General features: G+C 44.6%; 1 protein-coding gene across 8 annotated transcripts in view; it reads left to right on the plus strand.

The window, feature by feature from the left end:
• adgrg6 (adhesion G protein-coupled receptor G6) overlaps positions 1 to 21,958 on the plus strand; it is a 45,162-nt gene extending 23,204 nt beyond the window's left edge. For 4 of the 8 annotated variants that reach the window (XM_069514907.1, XM_069514909.1, XM_069514908.1 and 1 more), the window contains 21 exons: positions 1,907 to 1,995; positions 4,868 to 4,920; positions 5,070 to 5,108; positions 5,525 to 5,676; positions 6,014 to 6,125; positions 6,354 to 6,442; positions 6,679 to 6,743; positions 6,844 to 6,980; positions 7,544 to 7,709; positions 7,781 to 7,927; positions 8,012 to 8,128; positions 8,376 to 8,421; positions 8,687 to 8,793; positions 9,050 to 9,177; positions 9,468 to 9,736; positions 10,122 to 10,224; positions 10,483 to 10,633; positions 10,740 to 10,872; positions 11,729 to 11,830; positions 12,314 to 12,469; positions 18,620 to 19,403. In XM_069514907.1, the coding sequence (XP_069371008.1) occupies positions 1,907 to 1,995; positions 4,868 to 4,920; positions 5,070 to 5,108; positions 5,525 to 5,676; positions 6,014 to 6,125; positions 6,354 to 6,442; positions 6,679 to 6,743; positions 6,844 to 6,980; positions 7,544 to 7,709; positions 7,781 to 7,927; positions 8,012 to 8,128; positions 8,376 to 8,421; positions 8,687 to 8,793; positions 9,050 to 9,177; positions 9,468 to 9,736; positions 10,122 to 10,224; positions 10,483 to 10,633; positions 10,740 to 10,872; positions 11,729 to 11,830; positions 12,314 to 12,469; positions 18,620 to 18,825 (2,567 nt within the window). In that variant the 3' untranslated portion in view covers positions 18,826 to 19,403. Of the gene's footprint in view, positions 1 to 1,906; positions 1,996 to 4,867; positions 4,921 to 5,069; positions 5,109 to 5,524; positions 5,677 to 6,013; positions 6,126 to 6,353; positions 6,443 to 6,678; positions 6,744 to 6,843; positions 6,981 to 7,543; positions 7,710 to 7,780; positions 7,928 to 8,011; positions 8,129 to 8,375; positions 8,422 to 8,686; positions 8,794 to 9,049; positions 9,178 to 9,467; positions 9,737 to 10,121; positions 10,225 to 10,482; positions 10,634 to 10,739; positions 10,873 to 11,728; positions 11,831 to 12,313; positions 12,470 to 13,111; positions 13,152 to 13,994; positions 14,072 to 18,619 lie in introns of those variants that run through there. The other 4 variants (XM_069514906.1, XM_069514914.1, XM_069514910.1 and 1 more) reach the window with 3 other exon arrangements.
• Positions 21,959 to 24,858: the final 2,900 nt, after the last annotated feature.

Raw genomic sequence — 24,858 nt, forward strand, 5'->3', positions numbered from 1 at the left:
TCATTTTACATGTCTGTGTGGACTGTCATCGGGGAACAGTATGTCATGCAGTAACAGAAAACGTAGACGTAGAGAATAAAAAAATCAACAGTAGCAACTTGTATTGAGTCCTAAAACCTTTTTTAAAACTGATTCAATGTTCAGTCAAAGACGACTTGTTGCACTATATGGCCAAAAGTATACGGACACTTAATGGTAACACATAATGAGCTGTGATGTTAAGTTCCAATCTTAAAGCTACACGACACGATTCTATTTCTGACACAAGTTTTCAACAGTTTATTTCTTCCCTTCGTGTTTCAACATGACACGGCTACGTTAACATGGAAGCCAATAATCTGATGTAAACATTTTCAAGAGAAGAGCTATTACAACACAACACAACACAACACAACACAACCACAGTTGTACGAAGTGAAAACTGATGGCGAGGCCGACCCCTGCACCTCACAGACGCTCCGCTGCAGCCGGGAGATCAAATCTTCTGGAAAAGTTTCCCTCTGCAGAGTCGAGGCTGTCACAGCATCAGAGTAACGTCCATGGATTTGGAACCAGATGTTCAACCATCACATATACTTGTAACATACAAGTGTCCACATATTTCTGGCCATATGTGTTAAAAACAAAAGGACGCTGTGGAAATCTGCAGCCTAATGAAAACAGGATTTTAAGACTGAATACAGGATTAAATTACTCTGAAGGTGGTCGGCATGATGTAGCTGCTGTAGCTCTTTTTTCTTTGGGCTGTCAATCAGGTGGATGGTTTGATCCCTCAGGCATCGGAGGCTTCTGATTGGTTTGTGATGATTCTGTCGGATATTAACTTCTCAGTCAGACAGTAGAATTTACCAGGTGCTTGTAGATAAAAAGGATTGTAATGTTCTATCCTCACTGTTTTCCTTTTCTTTACCTCTATTACTTGTCTTTTATCTGTCCATCATTATATGTTCCTCGTTTTCTTTTCATCTACAAAGCTCTTCTTTCTGTCGTGGTTGGATCTGTTCAGCTTCTCGGTGGAGACATGAAGTCTGAAGGTGTGCAGCCTGCAGCGTCTCCACCTGAAGTGATGGATGCAGATCCACGTCTCAACTGCTCATTAGCGTTTTCTAAGAATTTTAAGAACTGTAGTGACACCTAGTGGCCAACGTGAGGCATCGCAGGAGAGCTGAGCACTTTGTCCAGAGGAGGAAAACTCACATCTTTAATAATCAAGACTGAATGATTTTTTATTGGGTCTTTTCGGCAGAAAAATTTAAATATGTTGAGGAAGGAATCATCTGGTATTCACATATCTGAAGGAGGACACGTCACCAAGTGTTTTAAAATTAGAAAACTGAGATAATACGCAGAATAAAGTTAGAGAGTTAGTTCATTATGAAAATATTATTCTTGTTCTTCTCTTCATTATTTTATCATCTGTCCTGTTGTCCCATGTATAATAATTTAATTATAAATATATAGAATCATTAATTGCTGTTGCATTTTGCTGCAGATGAAAACTTGATTGAAGAGAGTTTTTGAAATGTGAAAGACGGTGCGCTGTGGCTCGGACAGATTATAAGATGATTAATATCTGAAACAAATAGGTAATAATAAGTTTGTGATTCAACACGTGTGTAGTGTCCAATAATGAGTTCATGTGTATTCACTGAAATCCACATAAACAGTAGATCACTAGATAAATGTCTGCACCATATTTCTGTTTTCATCTGATAAACAGCTGCAGCAGAAACATTGTTTGGTTCCCGACATTGAAAATGATTCTATTGAAAACATCTTCATCATTTCATTCCCCTGGTTTCTACTGAATTTGATTGTGGGCTCCTCTCCTGCCATGTGACACAGGCCGATCAAATAAAAAGCTCCATTATCTCTGTGAAACGTTTTTTCTCTCCTTCATTTCCAGAGGAGTTGTTCTACCGGATTTATTTTCTGGTGGAGGACGGCGGCTCGGCCTCGACCCCAAGTGATGTGGAGCGAGCTGTAGTTCTCTGGGTGAGTCGAGTCCAGCATTGTTCTGTAGCTCTGCACTCTACTGTTACTCTCTCACTCTACTGTTACTCTGTCACTCTACTGTTACTCTGTCACTCTACTGTCACTCTACTGTCTCTCTACTGTTACTCTCTCACTCTACTGTTACTCTGTCTCTCTACTGTTACTCTGTCACTCTACTGTCTCTCTACTGTTACTCTGTCACTCTACTGTAACTCTACTGTTACTCTGTCACTCTACTGTTACTCTGTCACTCTACTGTCTCTCTACTGTTACTCTACTGTTACTCTCTCTCTACTGTTACTCTGTCTCTCTACTGTTACTCTACTGTTACTGTGTCTCTCTACTGTTACTCTGTCACTCTACTGTTACTCTGTCACTCTACTGTAACTCTACTGTTACTCTGTCACTCTACTGTTACTCTGTCACTCTACTGTCTCTCTACTGTTACTCTACTGTTACTCTCTCTCTACTGTTACTCTGTCTCTCTACTGTTACTCTACTGTTACTGTGTCTCTCTACTGTTACTCTGTCACTCTACTGTTACTCTACTGTTACTCTGTCACTCTACTGTCACTCTACTGTTACTCTGTCACTCTACTGTTACTCTGTCACTCTACTGTCTCTCTACTGTTACTCTGTCACTCTACTGTAACTCTACTGTTACTCTGTCACTCTACTGTTACTCTGTCACTCTACTGTCTCTCTACTGTTACTCTGTCTCTCTACTGTTACTCTGTCACTCTACTGTCTCTCTACTGTTACTCTGTCACTCTACTGTAACTCTACTGTTACTCTGTCACTCTACTGTCACTCTACTGTTACTCTGTCACTCTACTGTTACTCTGTCACTCTACTGTCTCTCTACTGTTACTCTGTCTCTCTACTGTTACTCTGTCACTCTACTGTTACTCTGTCACTCTACTGTTACTCTGTCACTCTACTGTCTCTCTACTGTTACTGTGTCACTCTACTGTTACTCTGTCACTCTACTGTCTCTCTACTGTTACTCTGTCACTCTACTGTCTCTCTACTGTTACTCTGTCACTCTACTGTAACTCTGTCTCTCTACTGTTACTCTGTCTCTCTACCGTTACTCTGTCACTCTACTGTTACTCTGTCTCTCTACTGTTACTCTGTCACTCTACCGTTACTCTGTCACTCTACTGTTACTCTGTCACTCTACTGTCTCTCTACTGTTACTCTGTCACTCTACCGTTACTCTGTCACTCTACTGTTACTCTGTCACTCTACTGTCTCTCTACTGTTACTGTGTCACTCTACTGTTACTCTGTCACTCTACCGTTACTCTGTCACTCTACTGTTACTCTGTCACTCTACTGTCTCTCTGTCTCTCTGTAACTCTACTGTTACTCTGTCACTCTACCGTTACTCTGTCACTCTACTGTTACTCTGTCACTCTACTGTCTCTCTGTCTCTCTGTAACTCTACTGTTACTCTGTCACTCTACCGTTACTCTGTCACTCTACTGTTACTCTGTCACTCTACTGTCTCTCTACTGTTACTGTGTCACTCTACTGTTACTCTGTCACTCTACCGTTACTCTGTCACTCTACTGTTACTCTGTCACTCTACTGTTACTCTGTCTCTCTACTGTTACTCTGTCACTCTACCGTTACTCTGTCACTCTACTGTTACTCTGTCACTCTACTGTTACTGTGTCACTCTACTGTTACTCTGTCACTCTACCGTTACTCTGTCACTCTACTGTTACTCTGTCTCTCTACTGTTACTCTGTCTCTCTACTGTTACTCTGTCACTCTACCGTTACTCTGTCACTCTACTGTCTCTCTACTGTTACTCTGTCACTCTACTGTTACTCTGTCACTCTACTGTTACTCTGTCACTCTACTGTCTCTCTACTGTTACTGTGTCACTCTACTGTTACTCTGTCACTCTACCGTTACTCTGTCACTCTACTGTTACTCTGTCACTCTACTGTCTCTCTGTCTCTCTGTAACTCTACTGTTACTCTGTCACTCTACCGTTACTCTGTCACTCTACTGTTACTCTGTCACTCTACTGTCTCTCTGTCTCTCTGTAACTCTACTGTTACTCTGTCACTCTACCGTTACTCTGTCACTCTACTGTTACTCTGTCACTCTACTGTCTCTCTACTGTTACTGTGTCACTCTACTGTTACTCTGTCACTCTACCGTTACTCTGTCACTCTACTGTTACTCTGTCACTCTACTGTTACTCTGTCTCTCTACTGTTACTCTGTCACTCTACCGTTACTCTGTCACTCTACTGTTACTCTGTCACTCTACTGTTACTGTGTCACTCTACTGTTACTCTGTCACTCTACCGTTACTCTGTCACTCTACTGTTACTCTGTCTCTCTACTGTTACTCTGTCTCTCTACTGTTACTCTGTCACTCTACCGTTACTCTGTCACTCTACTGTCTCTCTACTGTTACTCTGTCACTCTACTCTTACTCTGTCACTCTACTGTCACTCTACTGTCTCTCTGTAACTCTACTGTTACTCTGTCACTCTACTGTCACTCTACTGTCTCTCTGTAACTCTACTGTTACTCTGTCACTCTACTGTCTCTCTACTGTTACTCTGTCACTCTACTGTTACTCTGTCACTCTACTGTCACTCTACTCTTACTCTGTCACTCTACTCTTACTCTGTCACTCTACTGTCACTCTACTGTCTCTCTGTAACTCTACTGTTACTCTGTCACTCTACTGTCACTCTTTGAATTTGATTAATTCAGAATCTGATGGTATGTGAGTATTTGAGAACATGTATGTTCTCTACATGTGTCAGTAGCGTGATGACGGTGAGTTTCCTCAGCTCTTGTTTGGTGTTTGACTGATTGATCAGACTTGTTTTCTTCTTTCAGCTCAATCAGACGTTTCAGAACTGGACTCACTCGGTCTTCGTAGATAACGTCCGGTAATCCAACATTTTCATCAGCTCAAGACAAACGAGAGCATGAAGGAGCTTTTTATCTTAACAGACTTTAGACGTTAAAATCTATTTAAATCATTTTCTTCACGTGGTGGCTTCTGTACTTTAATGACATGTCTGTCACGTCTCTGCAGCGTCCAGCAGGGGGCAGTGAGCGGAGGAAACCCGGCCAGGTAAACGCACCGTGTGTTTATCTTCCTCAGATTCTTCTCTTTTCCTCTTTCAGCCCAAACAACACGCATGAAACATACAGGAAACATATGTACATACAATGTAAGAATTATATATAGAGATTGGAATTTATTTTATATAGACATACTTGTCATGCCAATATAACGTATATATTATTATGTATGTAAAATATATACTTTGACTTATATGTCATATATGATAATTCAAACATTAACATATTTGTATTCTCGAACAGACTGTGGGTGAAGGGTTAAAGGTTAGCCCGTATATCCAGATTTTGTGTGTAAAACTATTAAGTTATAGGTAACGTACATGGGCACATGACTGATGATATATATATATATATATACATATTTACATGTAAACATATTACAGCTCAGGTTTGTTGTGTGTCCAGCTACTCGTGTCAGGCTCTGCTGGTTTATTATTTCATCGCTAACGAGAGTCTGGGTGAAGCTGCTGTCTCCGCCCGGCTGAGCAGCAGAGAGGGACTCATGGCTGCCGCTGGGCTGCAGATCAAACACGCCTCCAAGGACGTTCAGTTAATTGGTGAGAAAACATTCAGGGTTTATTTGTAATGGTCTGAAACAAAGTTTGAGGAGGTGGAATAACAATGAAAGAGGAAGTTGTTTCTCTGGTGTAAAATAAAAACGAATGAATCCCGTGAACAGTGAAGCTCTAACATGATTCTGGCCTCAGCTCATTTAACAGGGTTTGATATTTAATTATATGAATTTTAAACAACGTGGACGACAAAATGAAACCACTTATTTTCTTCTTGTTTGTCTTCATCACATTTCTAAGGATCCTGGAGCTCAGTTCATCTTTTATTTATTTTATCATTCAGCCAAAACTCGGAGGTAACTTCTGTTTCCTCTGCCGACAGAAAACTGTCCAGAGGAGAATCCTCTTCCTTATCGCTGGCCTGAGAGTCGACCCACCGTGACCCGATACCTGCCCTGCTTCCCCAACAAGGACCAGAGCACGTCCAGGACCTGGTAACACACACACACACACACAAGTTTACATGGAGGGCGTGGCCTCCAGTTTTGTCCGTGAAACAGGAAGTTGTTGTATTTTGATCGACCATGTTCTTATTGGCTCTAAACTCCATGTTGGATTTGAAGATTCCTGACCTTTACACTTCTGACAATCTTCAGTCATCACAGCGCCACCTCCTGGACACATGAACTGTTTCCATAGTTTTATTGTCGTCTCTCCGACAGTTTGATCGACCCTCAGAACTACTCCTCCTACTGGTCGGCTGCAGACTCCAGTAACTGCACGGACATCGACACCATCGAGGTGTCAGCAGGTAGGTTCGGCCAATCAGGTACTGACACAGAGACCTGTCAGGTCAAAGGTCAAACGCAGTCTGAGGACGTCTCTCACACCTTGTTCGGTTCAGACTTTCAGACTTTTCACAATTAAAATATCAGGTGTGAAAGGTTCAGTCCAACCCATGTGATGCCAAGACGACGTCCAAAGTCCAAACTCTGAGTCAAACTGAAGAAAAGTGTCAATGTGTGAACTCTGTTTTCTGTTGTTAAGAAAACGCAGCTGAGGTGGCGGAGCAGCTCGCTAACATCACCAACACGGAGCTGCCCAGCGAGGAGGTGGGACACTCGTCTCTGTGACGTCTTTGCTGTGGTCCTGGAGACTCCTCCTGTCCTCCTGTCCTCATTTTGTCCTCCTCCTGTCCTCATCTCTCTGCAGGTGTCCAAAGTGGTGACGAAGGTCCAGGAGCTGGTGAACGTGGCAAAGATCAACGTGACTCTGGCGAACACAGTCGTCACCATCATCTCTAACGTGATGAGCAGCTCTGAGACGGCGCTCGCTGCCACGTCTGAGAAGTAACGACCATCTGTCTGTTCTACTGTACTCTACTGTACTCTACTGTACTGTACTCTACTGTACTCTACTGTACTCTACTGTACTGTACTCTGTACTGTACTGTACTGTACTCTACTGTACTCTACTGTACTGTACTGTACTGTACTCTACTGTACTGTTCTGTACTCTACTGTACTGTACTGTACTTTACTCTACTGTACTCTACTGTACTGTACTGTACTCTACTGTACTCTACTGTACTGCACTGTACTTTACTCTACTGTACTGTATTATACTGTACTGTACTCTACTGTACTGTACTCTACTGTACTGTATTATACTGTACTGTACTCTACTGTACTGTATTATACTGTACTGTACTATATTCTACTGTACTGTACTCTACTGTACTGTACTGTACTGTATTATACTGTACTGTACTCTACTGTACTGTATTATACTGTACTGTACTGTACTATATTCTACTGTACTGTACTGTACTGTACTCTACTGTACTTTACTGTACTGTACTGTACTATATTCTACTGTACTGAACTCTACTGAACTGTCTGTCCTCCCTCAGGGCTCTGAAGACGGTGGACGAGTTGGTCCAGAAGATCGAGTTCGAGGGTCCGTCCCTCAGCATCAGCTCCAGACACTTGGCTCTGGGGATATCGAACCTGAACGCCACTGTGTTCAACGGCACATCCTTCAGCGCCTTCATTCCCCCGAACGCCACCGACCCGCAGGTTAAACCCGAGTCATGAAATCTGAGTGTGGACAAAGAGAAAGGTTCTGATGTGAAGTTCTCTGTCCTCAGATTGTGTTTGAGTCCGAGCGGCTCCACCCTCTGGCTCAGGTCACCCTCCCCTCCTCGCTGCTGTCCAGTGTCTCTCTGAGCGAGTCCGAGCGCTCGTCTCTGTCCAGGATCAACTTCATGTTCTTCAAGAAGACCAGTCTGTTCCAGGTCAGTGCAGCCCCGCCCCCCCCCATCAGCTGACAGAACGTTTCATGACGTGAGCGTGAGGTTGATGAATGTTGGTGTTTCCAGAGGGAGCAGGACGGGCGCTCTCTCAACAGTTACGTTGTGGCGAGCACTGTCGGAAACCTCTCCATCAGAGGCCTGACGGAGCCGGTGGAGATTGAGATCGCTCACATCTCCGAACAGGTACGATAACACTGAGCTGTGTGTGTGTGTGTGTGTGTGTGTGTGTGTGTGTGTGTGTGTGTGTGTGTGTGTGTGTGTGTGTGTGTGTGTGTGTGTGTGTGTGTTCCAATGACACTTAATTCAAACTCTTTGTAGAACCTAAATGTTTCCTCACGAAAGCTGATTTTATGTTATTATTATTTTAGTATTTATTCTGTTTCCTCTTGTGAGACAGAAACTTGACGCTGTGTCTCATGTTTCCTCTCAGTTCTCCTCCCGTCCAGTTTGTATGTTCTGGGACTTCAGCCTCAACAGTAAGTCTGTCGTCATGTTCATCACATGTTCATCACATGTTCATCAAAACGTGATGACGTGACTCGATGCTGAACTGCATTGTGGTTCCTTTGCGTGTGATGGTGAAGACTGATTATTGATTGTTATGATTGTTCTCTACGATCATGACAGAAATGTTTTTTAATCAGAACCATCTTCTTTAATTAAAACAATTTGAGTTTAGAATCTGTCAATTCTTCATCGTTACATCGTTAATGTGATGTAACACCTCTGTTCTGTCACTAGATGGCGCTGGAGGTTGGAACGGAGACGGCTGCAGAGTGTCCAAAGAATCCAGCAGCAACAAAACCATCTGTCTGTGTGATCACCTGACACACTTCGGCATCCTCATGGTACCTGTGTGTGTGTGTGTGTGTGTGTGTGTGTGTGTGTGTGTGTGTGTCTCAGGAATAGTTTTTAAAATGTGCTGAAATGAACCGTGTGTGTCCAACATTAGTGTCGATGTGATAATTATTTAAAAATCTGTTGAATTAGTTTTGATGTTGAAGAAAAACAGATTTTTTCTTTGTCTCTGCTGTGACGTTAGTTTTCCTTTGATCCTTTGACGTTATCCCGTTTTGCTCAGTGTTTCTCTGTCTCCCTCTGCAGGACATCTCAGGAGTTTCAGCCCACATAGATTCAAGGAACAACAAGATCCTGACCTTCATCACCTACATCGGCTGCGGCATCTCCGCCATCTTCTCTGCCGCCACACTGCTCACCTACATCGCCTTCGAGTGAGTGTGGTGTTCAGCTGAGCTCACAGGACAGGATCTGTTTTTCTTTATCAGGACGTAGAGTCCGACTGGACGCTGAGTTTCATAATTCATGGTCTGGTTCATCACTTTCAAATATACATCATGTATCATATATATATATATATATATATATATATATATATATATATATATATATGTCGAGTATAGTTTCCTCAGGAGGAGGAGACCAAACATGGAGATAAAACACAGAGACTCAGGTTAAAAGTCTTTTCAGCCTCACGCCACATGTTCTTGTTCCTCAACTGCAGAAAGATTCGACGTGACTACCCGTCTAAGATCCTGATGAACCTCAGCGCGTCCTTACTCTTCCTGAACATGGTCTTCCTGCTGGACGGCTGGTTGGCCAGTCTGGAGAAGCGCTGGCTGTGCTTGTCCGTGGCCGTCTTCCTGCACTACTTCCTGCTGACCTCCTTCACCTGGATGGGCTTAGAGTCCGTCCACATGTACATCGCCCTGGTCAAGGTCTTCAACACCTACATACGACGATACATCCTCAAGTTCTGCATCGTCGGCTGGGGTGAGGGTCTGGAATCTTTATCACAACTTTAATTAACTTTATTATAACAGAACTTTATTGATGTTGCTGTATGTTGTGATTTGTGAGATACAACTGAAACTGAGTTGCAGATTCTTTGGTGAACGTCTCAGATAATCAGTTTAGTTTTTTTGTGGCTGATAGAATTTGATTTGTTCAGGATGAGTTTAGTGTTTCAGCCTGAATTGTTGTTTTAAATCTCTGCTTCACTTTCCATCCCTGACGTGTGCAGCTTCGTCTGTGAGGCCAAAGAATATTTTCTCTGCCAACATGCAGATAAAAGGATTCTGGTGTGATTCTTGTAATTGAGATATTTGGCAGCAGCAGGAAGAAGAAACTCTGATGTTGATTGTGTGTTTGGCTCCAGGTCTCCCGGCGGTGGTGGTGGGGATCGTCGTTGCGGTGGATAAAAACTCTTACGGGCTGCAGGAGTACGGCAAAGGAAGGTCAGGAGACGGATCCTCGGAGCTGTGAGTGGTCCCAGTATCAGGATATATTTATCAGTCATGACTCAAAGTCAACGATTTGTAATCAAACTTATTTGAAGGTGAAAAGTTGTTTGTGCCACAGAATCCAGATGTTTACAGGACGTGATGAATGATTTGCAGCCATAGTAACAACATGAGGGCCAATTACAGAGTCTGTGTGTGTGTGTGTGTGTGTGTGTGTGTGTGTCTGTGTGTGTGTGTGTGTGTATGTGTGTCTGTGTGTGTGTGTGATCCCCTCAGCTGTTGGATCCAGAGTCCCACCGTCTTCTACACCACCTGCGTTGGTTACTTCTGTTTGGTGTTTCTTCTGAACGTGGCCATGTTCATCGTGGTGATGCTGCAGATCTGCGGCCGTAACGGCAAACGCAGCAACCGCTCGCTGCGAGAGGAGGTGTGTGTTCAGGCTCCGAGAAGAAACACTAAAATAAAACAGACTGAAACAAGTATTACAAACGAGGAGCTCTCTAACATCACGTGTTTGTTCTGTGGTGATCCAGGTTCTGCGAAACCTGCGGAGCGTCATCAGCCTCTCCTTCCTGCTGGGGATGACGTGGGGCTTCGCTCTGTTCGCCTGGGGACCCGTGAGCCTGGCCTTCATGTACCTCTTCGCCATCTTCAACTCCCTGCAAGGTACGATACTCACAGCGTTTACGGCCTTTTGTGTACGTGAGAATAAAGTGTAAAAACACATGACACCTGTACGGACATCTGATCTGTGGAGCTGACCACCGACAGTTTGAGTCTCTGCCGGTGTCTCGTCATTGACAACTGCATATTTTTGCCCCAGAGGTATAAAATCTTTTTCAACAACTTGAATATTTGTGGGTTTTAAAACCTAATTAAACATCATTTAAAAGTGAAAGATTCAGACCAACACGGTCCTGCCTGTATGTGGCGACATCATGAAGAGACTTCGTTAAGTCCAGCGGCTCCTGATGACCTAATCGACGACGCTGCTGTAACGTCAGTGACATCAGAACCAGGAAAGATTTCTGAAGATTCTTTTGTTCTTCTCCTCCTGCTGAACGTTTTCGAAGGCACTCACACGGAACATACCTTCAATATGACATAAACCTGACACTGTAACATCTATTGCCTACACATGGTGTTGATCAAGATGAAATAAACAACTGATTGTAAATGTTGATCCCAGTAAGACACACACACACACACACACACACACACACACACAGGCACTAATGCAGCAGGTTCAACGTTGGTTTGAGGTGTGACACCACGAGAGCTCCTGTCGTCACACAGCATCTGTCAGTAAATCTGCTTGATTCAGTGTCAACATCTGTTGTCGCTCTCTCCTGATGTGATTGTGTTTCCGTTGTGTGACTCCTGTAGTTGTGTTGTTTTGGTCTGAACAAAGTGATGTCAGCTGCTCTCAGTTTGTGTCGTATCCTGTGATTTGGCGGAGAACAGAGCGGTGGATGAACTCTGGTCATCATCACTGTGACTCAAGCTGTCTGTCTCTGTCCAGGTCTGTTCATCTTCATCTTCCACTGCGCCCTGAAAGAAAACGTGCAGAAGCAGTGGAGGAGATACATGTGCTGCGGTCGATTCAAGCTGTCGGACAACTCAGGTATCTGTCCGTCCATCCGTCCGTCCACAGCTCGGCCTGTTCTCACAGGAGTCCTGTCAAATCTGTCTGCTGGACTTTCACCAGTTTCCCACAGCAGCAGACGTTTTATTAAAATATAAAAGCTAAGTCACTTCGGCTTTGCAGCTAATAAAAAAAAGATAAAATAAGGTGGACCAGGAAGTCCTGCAGGTTTAGTTCGTCTGCTCTCGTCTGTACTGCAGCCGCTTCATCTTTAAAACAGGGGATGAGTCTGTTCCTGAAATATTTAGCCTTCGTTTAAACCTGGAAGGAAACACACACTTCATGTTTACTCATGTTTTCACGTGTTTTCACGGCCGACGTGCACCAGCTCACACACATTATGTTATGAGACTCTGGTTCTGTCTGGACTTGTGTCTGTGTCTCTGATGTCGGTTCTGTTCGATGGCGACTCTGTGGAACGATGGATCGGGACGTGTTGACTCATTGTTGTGTGTTTTGCAGACTGGAGTAAGACGGCCACCAACAACACCAAGAAGGTGAGCTCAGAAAACCTGGGCATGTCTCTGTCGTCCAGCTCGTTCGGCTCCAGCACCGCTAACTGGACGTCCAAAGCTAAAGCTACGCTCAACCCGTTCACCAAGCGACACAGTAACACAGGTGAGACACACGTGTTACACATAAAAAGTTAAATGTGAGAAGAAGAGAAAAGAAAAGCATGAACGTTGATTTGCAGCCGAGTGTTTGTCCACAGCAGGAGATCTGACCTCCTTCACAGCTCGTCCCTCAGAAACTCTGAGGCTCCTCATTTTATTGTTTCTGTAAACACACATTCCTCAGTGAGTCTGTGTTTAACAGTAGATTTCACTCTGTGTCACGTGACCTCACACTGTGATGATCCTCCTCACACGCACACTCGAAGCTTTTCTGTCTCAAACTTTAACGGCCTCTGGATTTACAATAAATGCATCCTTCAGATTTTTGTTGGAACATTTTCAGGAGTAAATCATAATAATTCTTTTAAACTCAAGCTGTGACATTGAAAATGAAATGACGCCTCGGACAGTGAATGATCTCTAGTGAATGGATGTGGAACCTGGAACAGCATCAAGTAAACGAACCAGGAACCGTTCACACCTTGTTTGTTTCAGATCAAAGGTTTGATCAAAGGTTCCTCGGACCAATGATCAAAGTTCAGTCTGACCATTTGATTTGATTTCCTGTGATTCTTCAGGTGTGTGAGTGTGGAACTCTGGGTAATATCCTCTCATGTATGTATCTACCTCTGTGTCTGATGTACAGAAACCTCTTCCAGCCAATAGCAGGAGAGGAGGACTGACAGGTAAAGCAAAAAGCTGATTGGCTGATTGACACCCTGCTTGCAGCGTCATGTGATCCGCTGTGTTTCCCAAAACGCTCGTGGTCAAAGTGGATCTGGACGTTCAAACAAACATCTGATGCTTAACTCTGATTGGACAACAAACTGTAAGACTTGGCCAGCGGACGTTTTGGGAAAACAGCCGCTGTGTGTTGTGATTGGCTGGTCACTGTGATGTCATTCAAGTTCACGCCATCATGCCTGAGTCACTCTGAGTGGGAGGGGGTTCCTAACCACCCCCCCACACCCCACCCAGGGTGCAGAAACGAGCACGCCACGGCCTCCGAGCTAACATCTGCCTCCTGCACGAGAGCGGAGGAACGGCAGGCTAACGCCCTGGTCCTCGTTATGACCACACGCTGATGTGGTCATGTGGGTTTGTTCTTTACAACCAACGACATGAGGTCAAACATCGTGAGTCCAAATATGACATGATGTGTTCAGATCCCACATCTGCTCCTCAAACCACACAGCAACTAACAGCTCTGTCTTCACGGTTCAATGTCCCCGAGGATGATCCACAGTGGGGACATGGAACTCAGTACATCTACTCTAGTACATCATGTATCTGTACTTCAGCGTATATATGTTTTGTTTGAAGTACATGGATATATGGATAGATGTATAGATGGATGGACGGACATGACGGCTCCCAAAAGTGAGGCCAAGTCATCTCTATCTCCCCCTGGTGTCTGGCTGCAGTGTAGTTCATTAACCTCCTCCTCCATGTTAGCAGATGGGACATGGACCAAAATAAGAAAAGAAGACGTTAAACAAAAGTTTGTAAAGATGTTTCTGTCGTTTCAGGTTTTTCTGTCTCACTGATGTTTGTTCAAGTGTTTCTGAGACGTCATGATTGACAGCTGACACTGACTCAGGATTGGTTGAGAGCGTGTATGGGCGGGACCTCGACTCTGACTGTAAATGACGTCATCGGCACATTTACGGTTGACGGTGTAACTTTAACATCTTAATGAAACATTTCTCGACCAGAGATTGTATTAGTCATTTTTCTGTCAGACACAGATTCACTCTTCATTTGTCCGACCAGCGTTTGAACGAGCGACAGATCAATGAACTCATCTTTGAATGTTTTCAGTCGGTTTAGATTCTGATTGGTTCTGTGTCTCCTCCCTCTTCCCGCTCGGCTGTCAATCAAACACACACACAGATTCCACATTTTTCTCCGCAGCTCCTTTTTTATCTTCTTTCAATTATAAATTACTATGAAAAATTCCTCATAAGTCACTTTGACGTAACAGGAGAAGAAACTGTTTTCAGCTCAGATCAATAATCATCTGTGAAGCTGCGTTTAGGTTTTCTGATCCAAGCTAAACCTCTGTGAACGTTTCCATATGAGAGGAAAGTTCAACAACTGTCATTTGTCACTGACACATTTTTGCCAAATAGGACGTTTCCACAACTTGTTTTGTTTTTAATTGTTCAGTTTTAAATGTGATGATTTTATTTCCTCCAGATGTTTAACAGGCTGCACAGCTGCAGAGGATTTGTTCAACTTGTGTCTTCTCACTTTGACAAAGTGCAGCCATCTCCCACACAGACAGACACACACACACACACTGACAGACACACACACACACTGACAGACACACACACACACACACAGACACACACACACACTGACAGACACACACACACACTGACAGACACACACACACACTGACAGACACACACACACACTGACAGACACACACAGACACACACACAGACACACACAGACACACACACAAATCATGGAAAATAGTTAAGTATGATAAGTGTTTTCATCAGGATACGTTCACACACACCAAACGTTTCTCTAACGAGGTCAGTGAGGATCATGACAGGTTCTTGGTTTCCGTCTCTTTCCTTCCAGCTGCTCAGTTCACAAACTTTTACCTCCGGGTTGTTTTTATGGCAGCTCACCTTTGTTAACATTTCTCACACTTTGACCACAACATGAAAATCAAAGTGGATGAGCAGCAGGAACTAAATGTCTTAATTGAGATAAAGTAATTAACTGTAAGTAAAGATGGATGAAACGTTTTCACTTCCTCACACTGTACAAAAATAAAGCTAAAACGCTGCCATCTTGTGGTGATGACATCATTTACAGTCAGAGTCGGCGCAGTAGTGATCGTGGAGCCACACGACCGATCAGGAGTCAGTGTCAGCTGTCAATCATGACGTCTCCGCCTGTTTTTATTTCTTCAAATAACTGATTTAAACCAAACTGATCAGAGACACTTGAAGAAGCGTCAGCCACCAGGGGGCGACGGAGATGTTTCGGCTTCACTTTAGGGAGCTGTCCTGTTTTGTCATTACCTGCACCAACCCGACACGTTACGAGACAAACCCTCAAACACATTCATGAATCCAAACAGCACCAGAAAACACTGCCTGTTAAAAAGTTCAGTTCAGTTCATGTGAAATAAAAAGTTCCCAAAAATAAACGTGAACACATCACAAACTCCAAACTTTATTATTTGTCGATGCTCATCCAATGATCTGATTCGCTGATCCTCACCTTTGACCTCCCGCCTAGAGAACCACTCACATGACTTCGTGTCGGGTGATGGGGTTAAGCCGCTGTTTCACTGATGATCCACTGATATCTGTTTTCTAACGGATTCTTTAAAGAAACATTTCATTTCGTAATAAGCTGAAATGTAAACGCTTCTTATAATAAATATAAGACTTTGGATTTCTTTGGGGCCGAATCAAAGACGGATAGATCGGAACAGTAAAGACGTACGAACTTTGTGTGGCAACATAGAAAGCTCAACGTTTATCCTGGAGTTGAATATTGGATTTCAGTTAATGAAGGTGGTTTGGAACTTAAGACATTTTGAATTATAATAATCCTTCACAGGAAGTTTTAGAGCAACCAGATCATAGTTTTCAATGGAAACACATCAGGACGAATCAGCGTCTGTGTGATTCCTCTCTCTCCTCTGTCTGAGGTCGTCAACAACAAGTTTCTGCAGCAGCATCGGTTGCACGTTGTATAGTTTCCAGATGTTTGTCAGAGGACCAATCCATCACGACCAGAGTTCATGACCAGAGGATTCCACAGGTTTCACTGTGTCACTGGTTTCACCATAATCCCCCAGAGGACATAATCAGTGTTGACATAAAACACTGTGAATGTCCAGGAAGCCGGACGACGCCAGCAGGAAACAACGATTCACTCCTGTGACAGCAGCAGAGCAGCGATGTGCGTTTCAAACTAATGAAGACTTGATGGAAGCTGAAGATTTCCTGCTCCAGTGTCACAGCAGCACACAGACATTTTGTTCCAAAGTGTGTACGTCCCGCTCTGCACCTTGGCCCAGCTTCTGATGGAGAGTTCCAAGCTGTAAAACTGGAGGTTAGAATGTCTTCCCTAACTATAAGTCATGTACAGTCCCAGTAGATGCTTTTGTTTGGCTTCATCACACCTTGACCTCAGCGTGCACCGCGGCCATTTGCAGCCAAGTGTGACACGTCTGAGTCTGAGGCCGGTTCTCTGCCAGATCTCTGGATTTCTGTGGTTGGGGTCGAGTTGAGAGTCAGAGCAGGAGACGCAGGTGGGTCAGAGAAGTTCTGGTGTTGAGATGAAGAGGGATCTAAACTGGATCCATGTTCTGAGCTCTGGGTAGTGACCAAATGTACGAGATGTTAATCTAAGGGCAGCTGTGGCAGAGGGGTAGAGCGGTCTTCCTCCAGCCAGAAGGTCGGCAGTTCTATCCCAGTCTGGCCTTTCTGAAGTGTCCTTGGGTTCGATTCTGAAACCTGAAAGGCCCCTCATAGAAAAGAGTGCTGCCCATAGCTGCACTGTATATAATAATAAACTGTGCTGTCAGTCATCAAGACAAGAAGCTGAGACAGTTCAGCGTCTCTGTGTTTACGTCCTCGACTGAACGGTGGATTTGACCACGAAGCTGCGTTCACTGTTCATTTCTTAACTTCACCCCTGAGGAGCTGAGAACCTTCCAGAGAACACAGTAAAGCACAACACTCGTCTTTCTGCATCTGCTGTGCACATATTTTGAAAAGTGATCTCAGGATTAAGTGGAAAATTAAATGCAAATATGTTTTTATGAATGAAGCTGCTGTCGTGAAGCCTCATCGTGATCGAGCCGGCTTCACTCGTCCTGCTGTTATTATTTGTTGGCTCATGAATCCTGAGAAACACAAACCTCAGGGAGGAGAGAACGCCAAACCAGCCAACTGCATTTGGAATAGACAAAAACACACCAAGCAGATTGCCTGGCATTAGAGACAGTGACTCTGTGTGGAGGTTAATGCTGCACTGAGATGAACAGAAGAACTGCTCTGGAGCCATTAAACCCGTTTCACCTGGAGAAGACACAGCAGAGGAAAACCACCTGAACCTCATCAGGTGGTTTCTGTCTCCTGCTCAGATATTCAGTGAAAGCTGCTCACGTGTTGGGAGATGTTTGTGAGCTTGAGACACGTGGGAGGATGAGGAGGTTCCACCAGAGGAAGAGTTTCCTCTGACTGCAGTGATCCTGAACGTCAGAGCTTCACACTGATCAGGTGAAAGAGCCACAGCAGCTTCCACTGAACTGATGTTTAGGTTCAGAGTCTGAGCTCTGAGCGGTTCCTCAGACCACAAGAGGAGTTCTGGGTCTGGATCAAACTGAACCTGGTTCTGTTGGTTCACAGTCAAAACACTTAGTTGGACCCATCACAGGAAGTAGAGACACTTTAAACCACAGAAGAAGAAGAAGCTGCTGCAGTCTTCACCTCCGACGATAAAATGTTTGAAGACGTTCATTTACTGCATCTGAACTAGTGAGGAGTACTGTGGAGTACTGTGGAGTACTGTGGAGTACTGGAGTACTGTGGAGTACTGGAGTACTGTGGAGTACTGTAGAGTACTGTGGAGTACTGGAGTACTGTGGAGTACTGTGGAGTACTGTGGAGTACTGGAGTACTGTGGAGTACTGTTGTACTGTAGAGTACTGTGGAGTACTGTGGAGTACTGTAGTACTGTGGAGTACTGTAGTACTGTAGAGTACTGCGCCCGAAGGTGCTGATGCTAGTAGTGATACATCATGCTGTTACCATGGCAACCAGATTCAGGACGTACGTATGTCAGAATTCTTTACAAGGTGAAATCAGATCTAATGAAACTATGAACATGTCGCTCCACACGTTCGATGCCGGTTTCCTTCGACGCCATCAGGAGCGTTCCAGTTTGAACAGGTGACCTCGTTGTTTCTTAACATGAATTAATGGACGCGATGCTGTGACCTTGTCGTGTTGTGGAGTAATGACGACTTCCTCTCTTACATACATGTGAGATTTAACACGTCACTGTGATGCTTTTAATCTTGTAATGACTCTAATGTTTGACTGTCATCATTCGATTCACCAGATTATTGTCACATCTGAGTCTTTGTGTCTTTGTCTCCTGGATGCAGATAAATCTTACTCACATCAGACCGGCCCCAAGTGCGTCTCCTCGTCCTCCTCAGAGGTGGAGCCCAACTCCTCCTCCTCCTCCTCCTCCATCCTCCCTGTCAGCCAGATGATTGACAAGGTGAAAGGCTACTGCTCCGCACGCTCCGACAACTTCTACAAGAACATCATCATGTCCGACAGCTTCGCCCACAGCACCAAGTTCTAGGACCGTCCTCCATGTTCTCGGAGCTCCGCCCCGGAACCTTCCACCTCTGCACCTCGCCGTGGACCAGAAATGTTTGTGACATCACTTCCTGCCGTCAGTGACGGACGAGGTTTCTGGTAAAGTCTCCAGTTTGGAGGACGCAATGTTATTTAAGGCTCGCTGTGAAAACACCACCATGGTTCTAGAACCTGAAGTGTTCTGGAACAACCGCTAACGTTCTCTCACAGAGGACGTTTGTAAAACTCAGATCAGTCCTGAACCACGTCCCACAATCTGCTTGTGATGGAACCGCCTCCAACGTATCGGAGCGTCTCTGACCCTCCGACACTCCCCGACAATTACTCTGAACAATCAAGAACCATCCTGGTCCCATCGCAGCCGGCACCATCTTCTAGAGTTTGTGTTCTGTCGCCTCGTCTCGCTCCTGACGTCACTATGTTCCGTTGTCTCAGCCTCAATCCTGAGTCGAGAGTTTGAGTCCCGGCTGCCGTGTCCTGGACGAGTGTAGACGGGCTCCAGGGTGGTCAGAGAACCTCCATGTGACTGAATCATATCAGGTTACGTAGAGAACGGGCCGAGCGGCTGCCAGAGTTTGAATCTCAGAGGAAATGAACGGGAGCGGGCAGGAGAAGATAAACACGAGGTGGGAACCCAGAAAAAAAGAGTCGTCTGTTATGTCTTGGTGTTTTTTTAAATACTGTGATGTGCATGTGTGTGCGGAGCCGGATCCCGTGTAAATATTGATGCGTCTTATTTGTTCATGTGTGCTGATGGTCGACAGTCTCAGCTCCTCATGCTGTGTCCGCCGCCCTCTTCACCTCCGAGGGCAAAGACGTGGACAGAATGAATACGGACGTTAATTCTGTCCGTCACTCGGTCAAGGAGCTTTTTGTTGGAACTCCCAAACAAATCCTGTGCTCATGAAACACACGTTAGTATCGTGCTGACACATATTTATATTTCTTCTCTCCATGAATATTCTGGCCCAGATGTGAAAACCCTCTGGAGGCAGTTGTTCTGTGGTTTCACTCTTCTCCTCCTCTGGTTTGCACTTTGTCCCGTCAGAGCCTGAAGGTTTCTCCACGTGGTGACTTGGACGCTCACTCTGTGATTCACTGGTCGCTCCATGGTTTGGTGTTTCGAGGATAAACGGAGTTAATACCAGTGGCCACTGAAACTCATGTCAGCCAAAGTCTAGTAATCATCGAAGTCGTCATTTGTGGCTTCACTCTTTTCTATTCAGTGAGTCATAATAAGCTTTGTTTTATAAGAGTAGAAATAAATCTAGCGTGAAGAAAACTCTCCCTGTGCAGCTGAAAGGATGAGAAAGGGCTAAAGGGTCAGTTCATGCATATTACACTCAAAACTCAAAAGCCTTTCCAGAAGCCACTTCAGCTTCTCAGCCTGAAAAGTAGTTCCCAGTGGAATCTGTGGAAACGTCTGTGGAGTATCTCAGAAATCTGAACGATGTCTCTGGAAAGACGACGCGGCTGCTGCTGAGTTTGTCAAACGTCATTTGTTGAATTATTTGATATTCTGTTTGCGTCACTTGCTCTCAGGTGGCGGCAGGTTTCTAAAGCAGCGCACAAGTAAAGACAAATCCAAGGGAGGAAGATTCATTGAGATTGCTGGACCACAACAGAAGTGATGAATAAGCTGACGTCACCAAAATGTTTTTAATCCTTTCAAACCTTATTTGGAAAAAAAAATGCAGCATCAAAATAAACCAACACGTTTTAGTGGAAAAACAAAGAAACAAGAAAAATAGAAGAATAGAAATAACCTGATGTGGTTTCAGCCCTTGTTGTCAGAGAACCCACAGCTGAACATGTGTGAACCTTCATTTATTTTCTGGATGAACAGTTTCTCTCTTTCGTTGACTTGAATCTGTGTTTAAGCCGACGGTCGTCTGAAAGGAGGTGAAACCTGGCGGACGACCACAGCGACCTGTCTGAAATCAGAGCTTTAGACTCTGGATCTTTCTGACTCGTCACCTGTTTGCTCGTCAGACTTCCACGGTTCTCACGGAGCCAACGCACTGAGCTGCACAGTGAGGCTCGCTCTGCGTCGGCCGTCGGGCCCACGTTTCTCCTTCCTCTTCCCCAGAGTGGCAGAAGAATGTGTCGATCGTCCCTCACAAACAGAGACCACATCTGGCAGCTCCAGGTATTCTGGGTTCAGCCCAAGTGTCAAATAAACAGTTCCTGAAAACTCAGCCGACGACTGCTATTCAGAGCAGAGGAGCAAATCCCATCAAGAAGATTTAAACCTCGTCAACATGTGAATTCTATATTTTTCATAAGATACGAGAGAAATCACGAGCAAAATAATCTGTTCTGTCTTTGAAATGAACCAAAGAGGATTCAGTGTCATGCATCTCAGACCTGAGGAACCAACCCCGTGAATTTGGTGCAGAATAAACGTTTGAGTTTGGATCAGTGAAGCTGCGTCAGCCGCTGCCGGCTTCAAGCTAACACACAAAATAACAATTAAAAATGCTAACTCCACTTAGCTTTCTTATTTGTCGTCTGAAACTCGTCCGCGTGAATCCTCCGATGTTTCCTCAACACTTTAAACTGAAACTCACAGAAAACAGAGAAACGTGGCCTGAAGCAAAACAAGTGATCACAGAGAGAAACTCTTCATTCCAGAATAAAATCACTGATCCCAAAACAGAACAATCAAGTTTACTTAAGGCGACGTGTGTTTACGTGAGCAGAAACATCAGCTTCTGTTCAGCGGAACCACAAGTAACAGGAGAGTCATAATCATCTATCGTACAGATTTGTCTTCCAGTGTTGTCACATGATGCACGTTCCCAGAAATACACAACACTCGCAAACGTGTGATGCGGCGCTGAGGTCGAGTGTGTTTCTACAAAGCTTCACTTCACCCTCAGCTCTCTGTGTTTCTCGTGTGTACACTTTTTTTATTTCTCCAGAACTCTGTGAGGACCAAATGCAGATGTTTCCATGACGACTGTCACTGATCTTGGCTTTCACTGTTTGTATTGTTGTTGTTGTGTTTGTTGTTGTTGTTGTTGTGTTTGCTCAGTGATGTTGTTGTTGTCGTTTTCCAGAAACTCACTCAAGCATCTGAACATTAAAGTGAATTTAAAGATGTGAAATGTGAAGTTTGTTTCCGGGTCGAACGCTGTGTGTGTGTGTGTGTGTGTGTGTGAGTGTGTGTGTGTGTGTGTGTGTGTGAGTGAGTGAGTGAGTGAGTGTGTGTGTGTGTGAGTGTGTGTGTGAGTGTGTGAGTGTGTGAGTGTGAGAACACATGTCTTAAAGTCATGTTCGCTGCTTTCATTGTTTTATTGGTTTCGTGAGATGATGGATGAGAGAATTTCTCAGTGTTATTGTTTCCAAACCACAGAAATCCGATAGAAGCCGCAACAACTGGGCCGTCGGCTCCGTCTGCTTCAAGCTAACGAGCAATAATCATGATAAACTGAGCTTCTCTGTTTTCAGAGTTTACCAGCAGGACAATAGTGTTTCAACGTTCTCTATGGACGGAACACGATGTTTCACTTTAAGTGACGAGTCCACTCAAATGTTGTGTTGTAAACTGAGAGCAGCGGTCAAAGCTGCGAGCAGGGGGGGGGCGAGGTCGACCACACTTTATATAAGTCGGTCGGAGGGAACATGTAGAGGCTGTTTGAGGAGAACAAGTCGATTCCTGAGCAGAAACTAAATGTGTGGACGTTTTTTAAATTCAGTTGTTTCTCCCGATGGGAGAAAATCACGCTCACAGCTGTTCACAATCATCAATGAAGCTCCATGAACCTGGACCAGCGAGAGATTAAACGTCTTTACGTTCATGTTCAGCCACTTTGTTGTGTTTGGTTCGTTCTCAGGGCCGTTAGGACGACGGCTCTGTGTTCGATCCCTCAGTGTCCTCATCGTTCATCCTTCGCCCCTGAGCCTCAAACACTTTCCCTCTCAATGGATGTAAAGTGCTAAATCAAACGGACCCGAACTCAGAGGAACCGACTAAATCAGAAACAGATCCTGGTGATTTCTTGGCTCTCGCAGGCCGATCATTGGACGCCTGCATGTTTTTCCTCGAGAGGCTGATTCCAGACCTGCTAAGTTCTGCAGATTCTAAAAATCATCAGAGATTTCAAAATAATTGTGTTTGGCTCCTGGTGAAATAATCTCTGAGTAATTAAACGTTTCATGAACAAACATTAATGTTGAGCTGCTGCTAATCGTTCATCATTGGACGTTTGCAGGAGCGAAGCCAAACGTCTAAATCTCTAAAGTTTATATAAACTCCATGATTGGTTTGTTCTCGTGTTCGTCCAGGACCCGTCTCCAGCTGCTCCTCCTCCTTTATTTCATTCATTCTCTCACCTTCATTTAAAACACAATACACAGTACATGTATATATCAAAGTACAAGGACTGTTTACTGGGCAGGAGGCGTGGAGGTGCAGCGTCTCCTCAGACTCTATGATGTGGTCTCCTGCACAGTTTCACTGACTCGCCATCGAAACGCAGCAGGAAACCGGAAGCAACTGAAACACTCGGGTTAATTACACGAGTCCAGATGCAGCCGACGACCACAGATCTGTGACATGAAGAAGTCCTGGTTGTTAGAGAACACGCGTGTTTGTCATGAATGATTGAGATCCAGAGGGGGGGGGGGCTTCATGTGTGACAACATGTCATGTGATGGTTGTTTGTCAGATTAAAAACTACACATTTGAACGTTTTCTCTGTTTTCTCCGATTCGTGGATCTGAGCTCTGTTTCCATCACAGGTTGGAAACTGCTCTGATTGGTCGAGACTAACATCTTTTATTTTTTGTGATCTGAACCGAGAGGATGTGAGGTCGTGCTGCGGCGCCGGTCATGTGACACGGGAGCGACTGAGCGTCGTGAGGACGGAGAAATGAACCACGAGTGTGTTTACAGATGTGAACTCTCAGGAATGTTGATCCGGCGTTTGCCCGGCGGACTTTAAATATGAGGAGGATTTACAGACGGATTAGTTTTCATCCTCAGACTGGTCAGGACACTTTGGGAGCTTGTCTTTGTCTCCTTCTTTGTCTTTGTCCTCCACAATCAGCAAACTGAGATGTCGTACAGTTTTCTACCAGCAGGGCGGCGTGGTTCCATCTTTTTATTTCAAACATAAAGAAAAGAATTGATTTATTAGTTTCATTCACTTTGTTCCTCAAACATCAGAGTTTTATAATTAAACAAAATATATTCACACACACACACACACACACACACACACACACACACACACTCACACACAGTGTGTCATGTGACCGGGGGCAGATCGTGACCCTGCACTAACGATCTGTTTTAATTAACTCAAGAGTTCAGACTTTGTAACAGGAGAATATGATGAAGTGTGGGGGGGGTGGGGTGGGGGGGGGTAATTATGGTTGAAAGAAAGAAAAGAACCTTGCCCTTTGACCCCCCCCCCCCCCCCAGGGAACAATACGACAGGTGATCAGTCAGACGTTCCTGAGAAGATTCATCACATCAAACCTCTGCAGAAGAACAACATCACTTCATGTGTTCTTCACATGTGTGTTCTTCACATGTGTGTTCTTCACATGTGTGTTGTGTTTGATTTGGTCACATGCTGTATCAGTCAGTGGGGGGGGGGGTCACAGATCTTCTACATCCAAATATCCCTCAGTAGAGTTCATACCTCTATCTCACAGGCTCCACCCCCTACTCGTCCAAATATGGTCACTTCTGGTTTATAAAAGTCAAACAACTTCAGAACAGCAGCTCACAAACAACACGTGTCGTCATGGTGACGGTCCAATAACAACGTTGTCTGATCCGACTTCACCATCGGCATGACGACGTTCAAACATCGAAGCGTTTTAAGACGTGACGACGTCGACGTTCACGCTCGTTACATTTCATTTTCTAACCCTAACCCATTTTCATTACATTTACACAAAAACAACTTGGTTCTGGGAAGAAGGTGGTTTGGATGAAAATAACACGTTGGTGAAGGTCAGGGAACCGTGACGGTGGCGACCACCGTCTCTGGAGACAGTA

Source organism: Paralichthys olivaceus, chromosome 19 (assembly GCF_024713975.1).
Source record: "Paralichthys olivaceus isolate ysfri-2021 chromosome 19, ASM2471397v2, whole genome shotgun sequence".
NCBI lineage: Eukaryota > Metazoa > Chordata > Actinopteri > Pleuronectiformes > Paralichthyidae > Paralichthys > Paralichthys olivaceus.